Source organism: Cimex lectularius, unplaced genomic scaffold, assembly GCF_000648675.2.
Source record: "Cimex lectularius strain Harlan isolate CLEC.00 unplaced genomic scaffold, Clec_2.1 scaffold180, whole genome shotgun sequence".
Taxonomy (NCBI): domain Eukaryota; kingdom Metazoa; phylum Arthropoda; class Insecta; order Hemiptera; family Cimicidae; genus Cimex; species Cimex lectularius.
In genome coordinates, this window is record NW_019394226.1 from 1117891 (window position 1) to 1129698 (window position 11808).

Sequence of the window (11808 nt, forward strand, 5' to 3'; positions counted from 1 at the left end):
CCCACAAGCATTAGCAGCCAACTTACAAAGCCTCGATGTGTGTCCGTATCCTTGACAACGAAAGCATTTCACCACCGCAGAAAATTCGTCAAATTGGCAGGACAGCCACCCAATACACACAGCACCCTTCCTCATCAGTATCCTAAACACCTCGGGAGCAGCCTCAACCACCCAAGCCCTAGTCCGAAGCTCCGACCGCCCCATCTTGAAAAGAAGCCGAAAGGACAACACAAAATTCTCCTTAGTGTAGCCTAGCATAAGACGCACCGCATCCCTCACATCCTCCACCGAAGAAGTAGCAGGCACACCTCTAATGACCATCCTTGGTCGTCGCTTCTTCAGTTCAGTCGCCGTGAAACCCAATTCCTTCACCTTCTCCGACTCAGTGATCCTAGTGCAGTCCTCAGGCCTCGCCACATCAATCACCAGACCCTTATCATTCCTACGTCGAACCTTAATAACTTCCCAACCTTCTTCACGAGGATTAATTGCACCCACCAGACGTTCCTCAGCAGCCTGTGCACTTTCAATGCCTAAATTCGATACGGGATGAAGGACCACAGCGTTCCTCTTGGCCACCCCCTGACCAAGAAAACCAGTTACACCCCCGACTTTCCTCTTGACAACACCAGAATAGGATTCAGCCACAGCACCCTCACCAAGATCAACTTCCATCCCCTGACCACCTCCTGAGATGGACGCCGACTCAACCAGCCTATCCAACTTTCCCTCAGAGCGCAAATCCCTTTCAACCGACTCCTCATGTACCCTAGACAGACACTCATACACCCTATCCATATTAGCCTACCTCCCCCAGAATTTTACCACGCCCGACTCCTTGCTCCTCAATCCTTCCAATTTCCACCACCACAATTTTACCTATTTCTCTGGTAATCTTCGGCACCATTTCCGTCATACACCTGACGACTTCCTTCCTTTCATCTCCTCACCAGTCACCTCTCCCTCACCGACCTTTTTCTCAATCCTTTCTATTCCTCTGGCCAATCTGGAACTCCAATCTGTTACCTCGTTCCTCGACAGTCCTCGTCAGCACATCCATCTTATCCATAAAAATAGAATTCTCCTTCCTGAGCTCCTCAACTTCCCACTCAAAACCTATTCCTCTCTGGACCTTCCTTGTCTTAGCCGTCCTCACCAAGCCAACAGACTCCTTGACCACATCAACCATCCCCCCAGTTCTGATTAAAAACCACCTCGCTGCAGAAGAGCCACAGTTTTTCTTGTCAGAGACCCATTCCTTAATCTCCTCCTCTATCGCCTTAATCCTAGCCAACAAATCCAATGCCTCACCATCCTGTAAGTCCTCCAAAATGGAGGGAGAGAGGTGAGTCCACTTCCTACCACCTCCAGGGGTTCCCCATAATGCCTCACCACTACCAATCAGCTCCTCAGAGGCACCATGCCTAGGCATGGAACCATCACGACTGCCACCGCAGTCTCCATAAATACAATAGATAAAAGAGCACAACTTACGTATGTCCAAGTCCAGTAAAAGTAATCCCAAAACACCAGTCACTTCACTACTAAACACTCACAACTGAATAATCTGAAAGCGCGAGTCCATAAACAGCCAAGTCCAAAACCAGAAAGGGAGAACACCAAAGTCCAGCGAGCGAAGTCGATAGCCCGACGCACCAGCCAGAAAGCAAGTCCAATGAGAAAGTCCAAATCCAAGCCGAAGTCAATTACCGAAGCACAAGAAATCCACTATACAGGTTTAAAACACGGAGCGAGAAAACAAGATGTTCACTGTACGACCGCCCGAGAGCAACTTATACCTTAATTTTTTTATAAGGCATTTTAAAATATTTTGGGCGGTCGCCCAGGGTACTTCTTGTCCGTCAGCGGTGTCCTCACCATGGTCGTCCTCCGGGTTCCACTGGGGTCCTCGTAGAACGGCCGCTCCTCTCTTCAACACCGCCTCTTGGTCCAGTCGTGGGTCCATCTCCTCGCCGTGGTCAGTCTCCTCCGGGGGGCAGTTGGGGCAACTCACTGGCCGGCTCATGTCTGACAGGTAGCCCAAAGCGTCTGTCCCTGTCCATATGATCGCACGCGATAGCCAGCGAAGAGCGCAGGGCGATCAGCGACATGGTGAGGAGCACCCTCGGGAGGTTTGAAATCCCGGAATTGCCCCACGTGCCCCGATCACGATGCCTTTGGCCGTGAAATACGGCTTCTGGCACCGCTCCTGGAGCTCGGCGCGAAGCACCATGTACTTCTCGCCCTTTGCCTCCACCACACGGCTTAGCGCGTCGCCAGATTCATATGCCACTGCAAGATCTAGTACATGTACTTCATCTTGATTAGTGACGACTATGTCCGGTCGCAGCGTTTGTCCATCGTCGGTCCGTAAGGGGAGCTCGACGCTGTGTACCCGAAATTAAGAGTCATAGTTACTCCCGCCGTTTACCCGCGCTTTTTTGAATTTCTTCACGTTGACATTCAGAGCACTGGGCAGAAATCACATTGCGTCAACACCCTTTAGGGCCATCACAATGCTTTGTTTTAATTAGGCAGTCGGATTCCCCTGGTCCGTGCCAGTTCTGAGTTGATCGTTGAATGGCGGCCGAAGAGACGATCGGCCCGTTTTCCGTCCCTAAAAGAGACGGTAACTGGACAGCCGATGACTCGCAACAAGGAAGGTCCGTGGGTGGCCAAGGCACGGACCGAGCTCGCATCCTGGTGTCACCACCAGTCACCATATGGGCATATCAGAGTAGCTACGGTCAGGACCGTTGATGGCTACTACATAAAATTATAAACAGCTTTTATTTTATACATTATCTTGGTTATAATCAATATTAAGCCTTTAATATACTAGTAATATTGACACTCCCACCTCACTTTGCCACTGAATTTCATACTTCCAGATTGACAAAAATGTACTCCTATACAGTGGTGTGATCATCAACTTTTTTCATTTTTCCCGGATTTCAAGACCTTATTTCAGAAAACCAACAATAACACTGAAACAACAAACAAAAATTCGAGGACTGTTGAAAAGTTTAATTTTCTATAAGTTACAACCTTTGTGGTGTAATTTTTTTGGTTCATAAGACTAAATGATTATTAGCATGTATATAATGCAAGAAGTATCAGCATTATCAAATGCCCCTTGGATATCGAAGATGCAACCTAGCGTTTATTCATTATTAAATAACGATTTCTCAATCCTGCCTATCAGTGAATGCAAGGCAGTTTCCAATGATTTTTCTGGTAAACAGGCATGCTGATTGGGATGTATCATTGTATTAATTCCACAATCATGCCTGTTTACGCCAGAGAGAATTAAGAATTAAGAAAGAGAAATTCATTTTTTTTTAAATTTTGTTTATTTGTTCAAATATTCATGGAGATGAAAAAAAGGTCTCGGGGTCCAGCTGGCCAGTTAGTATTTGAGAGTGGACGAATGCGTTTGTTTAATTCTTTTTTTGATCTCGATTTCTAATCGAAGTTACAATTTACGAGTACCCCGCCGGATTACGAAGTTATTTGTTTTCTCATCACTGTGGAATCACGTTGCCTGCAATTCTTCGCCGCACATCATTTTGCTGTTCACAGGTCAGATCTTTCCTTTAGGCTGCTCATGTCTTCTAATAAGATTTTAATTTGAAGTGTTTGTTCTCTTCATTTTTAACTACTGCGAAAAACATTTAAAACCAAGTTTTTTGTATAGTTTGATTAATTTTCTGTAATAAGTCTGTCACTATTCTCGTTAATCTAGTGACCCTGGCCAGGTCACTTTATTGTTCAACTTATGTAAATTAAATTAACTTTATCGTCCAATGTATGTATATCATATTAATTTAATTTAGTTTAATTTAATCTTTCTTCATATTCTGTCAGGGAGTCAACGTGAAGGAACAGGTTCCAGCGAACTAGAAAAGGTAAGGAGCGTTGTTGCCAATTAAGGATACCCCCTTCTTCCAACACAATGCCTAATATATCTATCTAAAATTTCCTCTATAATTTTTATGGAAATAGAAGATATACTTATAGGTCTGTACGATTTAGGTAATTGATATGAGGCCTTGCCCGGTTTGGGTAAGAAAATTACCCTTATTTCCTTCCAGCATTTTGGTATATGTCCCAATGCCAGACTACTCATTAGGAGATCCCACACTGTTCTAGATAGACTAGGTGTATCCTGTTGAACTAATACTCCCATGTGTCCTGGGACCCAGCAGAGGCTGACTTTATTCTGCGAGCCTAATACATTTAATTTGGTTTTGCAGTTCAGCACCATCCTTGAACTAATGGTATTTGAGCTTAGTGCTTTGATGGCTGCTTGGCTATCTGACATGATAGCTATATTCTACCCTTTAGTTAGATTGAATTGGGTACATCTTTCAAATGCATGAATCTCAGCTTGGAAGATACTGGTGTTTCTTCCCATGGGTTCTGAGTATTTCGTTCCACGTCCAAATACTCCTGCCCCACACCTTCTTTTATTATTTTATTTATTTATTTAAAAAAAAACCTAACAATTTGATATAGAAAAGTGCACATGTGATAACATGATTACCAGGTGATGAAAATTCATTTTAAAAATATTATTTGACATCGAAATATTGTGTCTACAGTTGTACTTGTTGTAAATTGTGTTTAACTAAACTATATCAGCTTGCCGAGTTGTGAATTAACTTCTAAACTTCAGGTATGTCTTTAGATTATTACAGACAGTACAGATCACTAGAAATGGCATAAAAACAATGAAAATGAATATAGCGAATTTGACATTTACATTTCATGACTGATAGGAAAAGGAAAATCTGTTTAACAAAATAATAAGTACCGCTAAAATATTCTTTATTGCAATGCTATTAAATTCTTCTATTCCTCTATTATATGTAAATGAATGTAGATCTATAAAAAGCTCCAGGTTTAATATTAATGAGTAAAAGAAAAAAAAATGATAATAAACACTCTTAACTCTTAAACCGAAGGCAATTATTTCCAAGCATTTACGGATTAATTTATGATTTTCAAAAGAAATGAGATGTCTTGGATTTTTGAACTTGATTTTCGGTAATATGAAAAAACTTGTATGCCAAATGTGAAGCTGAACCCATAATAATGGTTTACATCATTATACCAAACAGAATTTTCCTTAAAAATTACATATGAGAAAAAACCAAGGTAGCATGATTCCAAATAATATGAAAAGTATAGATAGATTACCATAAGATAATCAACATAAAAATAAAATAATAGGCAAAAACGTGAACAATATCCTCCCTTACTCATACTCTTCCACAGCATAGTCTGGGGAGGCCATTGAAGAACAAAGAAAAATTAAGGGGTTAGGACAACTCCTTGCCTCACACCGCCATACATAACTGCAAATACCTCTCAACTCCCTCACCGATCATTCCTTTGCTAATTTATCATTCTGTTCATTAATCCTCTGCCCTGTCTAAACTGATACCAAACAAGAGTAACGTTGTTGTTAATCCCAAAGTCTGACTTGGCATTCATGCAATCCCAAACAGCTTTGGACTTTACTGCTGCCTGGCTGTCTGAGAAAATTGCTATTATTTCATTGGTCATACACAACCTTTTGATCTCCTCGGCGCAGTCTTCCATAGCCTCAGCCTCTATCTGCTAAACAGAGGTGTGTTGTCCAAGGCTTATGTGAACTTAAATCCTTGGTTTGTTTTCATAGACACCGGCTCCAGAACCGTATGGTTTGTTGAGTGAATATTGACCACCTCTGTAAAGCCTCTGTTTTTGTCAACTGGCAGGTCATCTGCATATCCCACGCAAAGCCCTCATCAGATAGCAGTTTGTGATCATCAACCAACACTAATAGGAATGATAGAATTCCACCTCGGTTCTCGCCCATGGATATAATTATCCTCTTCCTTATGCTTTGCAGAGTAATAAGTAAAAGACAAAGAATGTATATAAATGTAATTTAATAAAGTAATGGAGAAATTCTTTTAAGTTTATACTCATAAAATATATTAACTAAATATATAATACTTTAATTATTCCTCTGTACTTTATTTATAAGAAAAAGGAACTATAAATACGTTTTTACTAAAATTATATTGTGATCTGTTTAGAGAATTAAAGTTTATTTAAATATACTTTATAACATAATTATTCAAGTACCTCATGATATTAATTTTAAAAATTTATCTCAGCATATTAATTGTTATGTTCAGTCATCAAACCATTAATCGGTATAGCATTTGAGAAATGAATTTTTGAAGCGGGAAATATACAATTTAAATAGAAAATAATAAAGCAGTTTTGCATCACCATAGCGTAACAGATGTACAATTGCTATGGATACTAAAATTCAGTTCCAAATATCATTAAATAAAAAATATAATTTCTAATCAGTTATATTTGTTTGAAGGCAAGAAAACTGAATCAACTTGTCAGCTTGAAAATCTTTTCTTCTTTACTGGTATGTAAATACATGTTAAGTAAAATAAATTATATAAAGTATTTTTTAAATGAACAATTTTAATCTCAGATCAAATTTAAAACAAAATTGAAAAACGTATAGGAAAATGATACTTAGAAATTTGCTTGATTCTTTTCATATTTTTTTGTGATTATTTAAAATGCATCTTAAAACAATACGTTTGAAGTGCTTATTTTCAATAGCATGTACCTACCAAGACTGATTGAAAGTAAATTGTTTTATATTTAGAATATTTGATATATTACAATGCTGTCCGCATTGAAGAATATGTACCACATAATGACGAGGATTAGTCACAACATCGGATGGACAATGAGTCAAAGACAAAGTTCCCACTACAAAGTGGAATACAGACCGACTAAAAACATTTTAGTGGCCAATCGAGGTAAGAGATTTCTTTTTCTAAATAAAAGTTGAATGCAAAAGTTAAATTGTTCTTTACATCAAAGGAAATTGTTGTCAGGGTATTTTGTGCTTGTGCTGAATTGGGAGAAAGTCAATGGAGCGATGTTCAAATTTATCCCCATCAAAAATTGAAGTAAATGTCCCGAAAATTCCTACAGGTAAGAAATCTAAATTATGTCATAACATTATTGACATATGTCTCACTTGATTCTCTTGAAAGTGATATCTCTCACTCACGGGAAGATTTGATGAAATTTGATGTAAAAAATTGGCTTTAACCGATAGAAATGTTTTAAATTCATCAAATAATATAATTAAAAAATAACTTATTCCTGATTAAAATATAAAACAGATAATAAGAAAGGCCATATATTTATAATAATGTTGTCCAACAGCAACTTTGCCACCACCCGGGCTGTAAGACGTTTATAAGAAAACTGGGCCGAGTGCTTATGCAAAAGAAGTTAGAACGAGGAAGCAGCACCTTCTTACAGACACAACATTTAGAGACGCCCATGAGAGCCTCTTAGCCACAAGAGTTAGGACGATAGATTTATGGAAAATATCTCCTTATGTGGCACAATTTCTCAAATCTGTATTCAATTGAAAACTGGGGCGGTGCCACATTTGATGTAAGTATGAGATTCCTCCATGAGTGCCCTTGGGAAAGGCTTGAAGAATTGCACAAAAGAATTCCAAATACATCTCCGAGGAGCAAATGCAGTTGGGTACACCAACTACCGAGACAACATAATTTTCAAGTATTTATTGCTAATTAATTTTGTGTTGTCAATAATTGTCTTTCTATTTTTGACAACAGGTTTTCTGGACAAGCAGTCCAGATTAGACTACTTGTTCGCAAAATCTGTTGGGAATTCTTTTGCGCAATTCTTCAAGCCTTTCTCAAGGGCACTCATGCAGGAATCTCATACTTACATCAAATGTGGCAATATCTAGTTTCTTTTCACCTTAGCTTTTTCATTGTCATGATTAAAAAACATGAAAAAATATGATGTAATATTTAAAAAAAAAAAAAAAATGAAAACAGTCATTTCATTTTGACTGGGTTATTATATTTGCCAGTTCAGACCCTCAAAATGTTAATCAGTTTTGTATACCCTCAAAATGGTCAAGGGATGAAATGATCTGTTCAAAAAACAACGAACCAAAAGATTCATTCACCTTTATTATGTCACCAAGGATAATATTGGCTTCTGCGTAGGCCTTTTTCACCGCTTCAAACTTTTCACCTAAACAAAGCGAAAATGCTGGAAACTGTAAATTCGTGTACTGGCCACCTGGTATTTTGTTCTGATACACATCCGCGTTACCCGACTTCATGGTTGCAGTACATTTGAAAGGGGCGTACAGCGTTCTAGCTTGTTCCCAGTATGCTGAATACTCTGATTCATTCCAAAGACTAATCCCTACAAAGAATATTTTAAGGAAGTCATGGATACCTACAAGATCACAAAATACAGCTTATCAAACCTGTGTCTGATGGGGTTCCTTGAAGCGAAGCGATTACTGCGCCCATCAAAGGCTGTGATGTGATGCCTGACATTGAATCCACAGCTACGTTGACATCAGCACCGGCTTCGGCACAAGCGAGCATTGAAGCCACGCCGGCTCCGCTTGTGTCATGAGTGTGTATGTGGATGGGAATATCTGGGTGTTGATCCCTTAGAGCTGAAATTAACATTTTAGCCGCTTTTGGCTTCAGAAGCCCAGCCATATCCTAAAAAGTATTATAAATAAATGTTAACTAATATTTTTTAGTTAAAGGTTAGTCTGTTTACTTTAGCAGCTAAAATGTGAGCCCCAGCATTCACAAGCTCTTTTGATAACGACTTATAATTCTGCAAGGCGTATTTCTTCCGAGTGAGGTTTGATATATCGCCGGTGTAAGAAGTAGCTGCTTCGATAATGCCTCCTGCTTTTCCTACAGCATTCATTCCGAGTATCAAGTTTGGTAAATAGTTCAGCGAGTCAAATATCCGGAAAACATCCATTCCAGATTTGACTGCTTCTTTGCAAAACCTATTGTCAAAAATAGAAAGACTATTTTAAAATTTTCTCTTAATCATGAAAATTAAGTAGAAATAAATACTTGAAAAAATTATCAGAGCCTCTTAGCCACAAGAGTTAGGATGATTGATTTATTGAAAATATCTCCATATGTTGCACACAATTTTCCGAATCTATATTCCATTGCGAACTGGGGCGATACCACATTGGATGTAAGTATGAGATTCTTGCATGAGATCCCTTGGGAAAGGCTTGAAGAATTGCGCAAAAGAATTCCCAGCATACCATTCCAAATGCTACTCCGTGGAGCAAATGCAGTTGGGTACACCAACTACCCGGACAACATCATTTTCAAGTATTTATTTCTACTTAATTTTCATGATTTAGATAAAATTTCAAAATTGGCTTTCTATTTCTGACAACGGGTTGCGAACAAGTAGTCCAATCTGGACTGCTTGTTCAGAAAACCTGTTGTCAAAAATAGAAAGACAATTTAAAATTTTCACCTAATCATGAAAATTAATTAGAAATAAATACTAGAAAATGATGTTGTCTGGGTAGTTGGTGTACCCAACTGCATTTGCTCCTCGGAGTAGCATTTGGGAATGGTATGTTGGGAGTTCTTTTGCACAATTCTTCAAGCCTTTCCCAAGGGCTCTCATGCAGGAATCTCATACTTACATCTAATGTGGCCTCACCCCAGTTCTCAATGGAATATAGATTCGGAAAATTATGTGCAACATATGGAGATATTTTCAATAAATCAATCATCCTAACTCTTGTGGCTAAGAGGCTCTGATAATTTTTTCAAGTATTTATTTCTACTTAATTTTCATGATTAAGAGAAAATTGTAAAATAGTCTTTCTATTTTTGACAACAGGTTTTGCAAAGAAGCAGTCAAATCTGGAATGGATGTTTTCCGGATATTTGACTCGCTGAACTATTTACCAAACTTGATACTCGGAATGAATGCTGTAGGAAAAGCAGGAGGCATTATCGAAGCAGTTACTTCTTACACCAGCGATATATCAAACCCAACTCAGAAGAAATACGACTTGCAGAATTATAAGTCGTTATCAAAAGAGCTTGTGAATGCTGGGGCTCACATTTTAGCTGTTAAAGTAAATAGCCTAACCTTTAACTAAAACAGATTAGTTAACATTTATTTATAATACTTTTTAGGATATGGCTGGGCTTCTGAAGTCAAAAGCGGCTAAAATGTTAATTTCAGCTCTAAGGGATCAACACCCAGATATTCCCATCCATATACACACTCATGATACAAGTGGAGCCGGCGTGGCTTCAATGCTCGCTTGTGCCGAAGCCGGTGCTGATGCCAATGTAGCTGTGGATTCAATGTCAGGCATCACATCACAGCCTTCGATGGGCGCAGTAATCGCTTCGCTTCAAGGAACCCCATCAGACACAGGTTTGATAAGCTGTATTTTCTGATCTAGTAGATATCCATGACTTCCTTAAAATATTCTTTGTAGGGATTAGTCTTAGGAATGAATCAGAGTATTCAGCATACTGGGAACAAGCCAGAACGCTGTACGCCCCTTTCGAATGTACTGCAACCATGAAGTCGGGTAACGCGGATGTGTACCAGAATGAAATACCAGGCGGCCAGTACACAAACTTACAGTTTCAAGCGTTTTCGCTTGGTTTAGGTGAAAAATTTGAAGAGGTGAAAAAGGCGTACGCAGAAGCCAATATTATCCTTGGCGACATAATAAAGGTGAATGAATCTTTTGGTTCATTGTTTTTTGAACACATCATTTCATCCCTTGACCATTTTGAAGGTATGGAAAATTGACTAACATTTTGAGGGTGTGAACTGGCAAATATAATAACCCAGTCAAGATGAAATGACTGTTTTCATAATTTTTTTTTTAATATTACATCATATTTTTTTCATGTTTTTTATTCATGACAATGAAAAAGCTAAGGTACAAAGAAACTAGATATAATAAAACTGATTAAAAATATTAATTTTTTCAGTCAATCCATGTCCACCCAAAAGCCGACAAGGGTGTGAAAGGACAACTGAGCGCTACGATGCCAGGCACAGTCACTGAAATAAGAGCCAAGATTGGAAGCAAAGTCAAGCCCGGCGATGCAGTTGTAGTTCTATCTGCCATGAAAATGGAAATGATAGTGCAAGCACCTCTAGAAGGCACAATAAAAGCAATTAATGCCACCCTCGGACAAAAAGTAGAAGGCGAAGATTTGCTTGTTTCTATTGAAAATAAAGCTGTTCACCCTTATAACATTATAAACTTTTACATTATTATTATTTTTCTAAAGTAACTAGTATTTCACAATTTATAATTATGCCAACCTTTTTAATTTTATTTCTTTATTATAGCTGTAAATTACATTACACTGACATATCGTTGACATTTTTGTTTCTAGAAATATCTAGCTAAGAAGGTACAGAATTATAAATGTAATTGATTTGGGGGGACAAATTTTCATGGAAAATTATAGGAATTAGTCCATCATCCATTGAGTTCATAAATTTTTACACTTTTGAATGTAGTACTTTTTAATTTAAAAGGAAATACAATATGAATGCACTGACCTGGTTAAATCATTTCACAATCTACCTCTCATCAAACTGAATTAAATTTCTAAAAGTACACGATTACATACCCAAAGAAATTCATGCCTTCTCTGGTGTACCTCACGGAGGCCACTTATCGCCTCTTCTGTTTAACATATACATCTCTGACCTGAAAACGTTTTTCAAATTATGCAATCCCATTCACTTACTCTACCTGTAACTGTCTCAATCTCTAATTCGGTTTAAATTACGTTTACCGGTTAAACCTGCAATGCCATCACCCACACTCATATAATTCATGCTTAATCTTGATTAAACGATTTATTAATCATGACATCTACCTCCCAC

General features: G+C 38.4%; 1 protein-coding gene and 1 long non-coding RNA gene across 3 annotated transcripts; both read left to right on the forward strand.

Annotated features, from left to right (window-relative positions):
• Positions 1–4510: 4510 nt before the first annotated feature.
• LOC112128335 lies at positions 4511–8582 on the forward strand. Of its 2 annotated transcripts, none has more exons than XR_002910950.1 (5): positions 4511–4678; positions 6389–6439; positions 6689–6845; positions 6910–7023; positions 7261–8582. It is a non-coding gene; the product is annotated as an uncharacterized LOC112128335 (long non-coding RNA). The 2 variants fall into 2 exon arrangements; XR_002910949.1 differs by having other exon boundaries at positions 4517–4678; positions 6924–7023; positions 7261–8579.
• Positions 8583–8907: 325 nt separating this feature from the next.
• On the forward strand, positions 8908–11268 carry LOC106668081 (pyruvate carboxylase, mitochondrial-like). Its single transcript, XM_014396505.2, has 6 exons — positions 8908–9248; positions 9775–10015; positions 10077–10323; positions 10388–10632; positions 10896–11192; positions 11263–11268. The coding sequence occupies exons 1-6, from the start codon at positions 9016–9018 to the stop codon at positions 11266–11268; spliced, it is 1269 nt and encodes a 422-aa protein (XP_014251991.2). The 5' UTR covers positions 8908–9015.
• Positions 11269–11808: the final 540 nt, after the last annotated feature.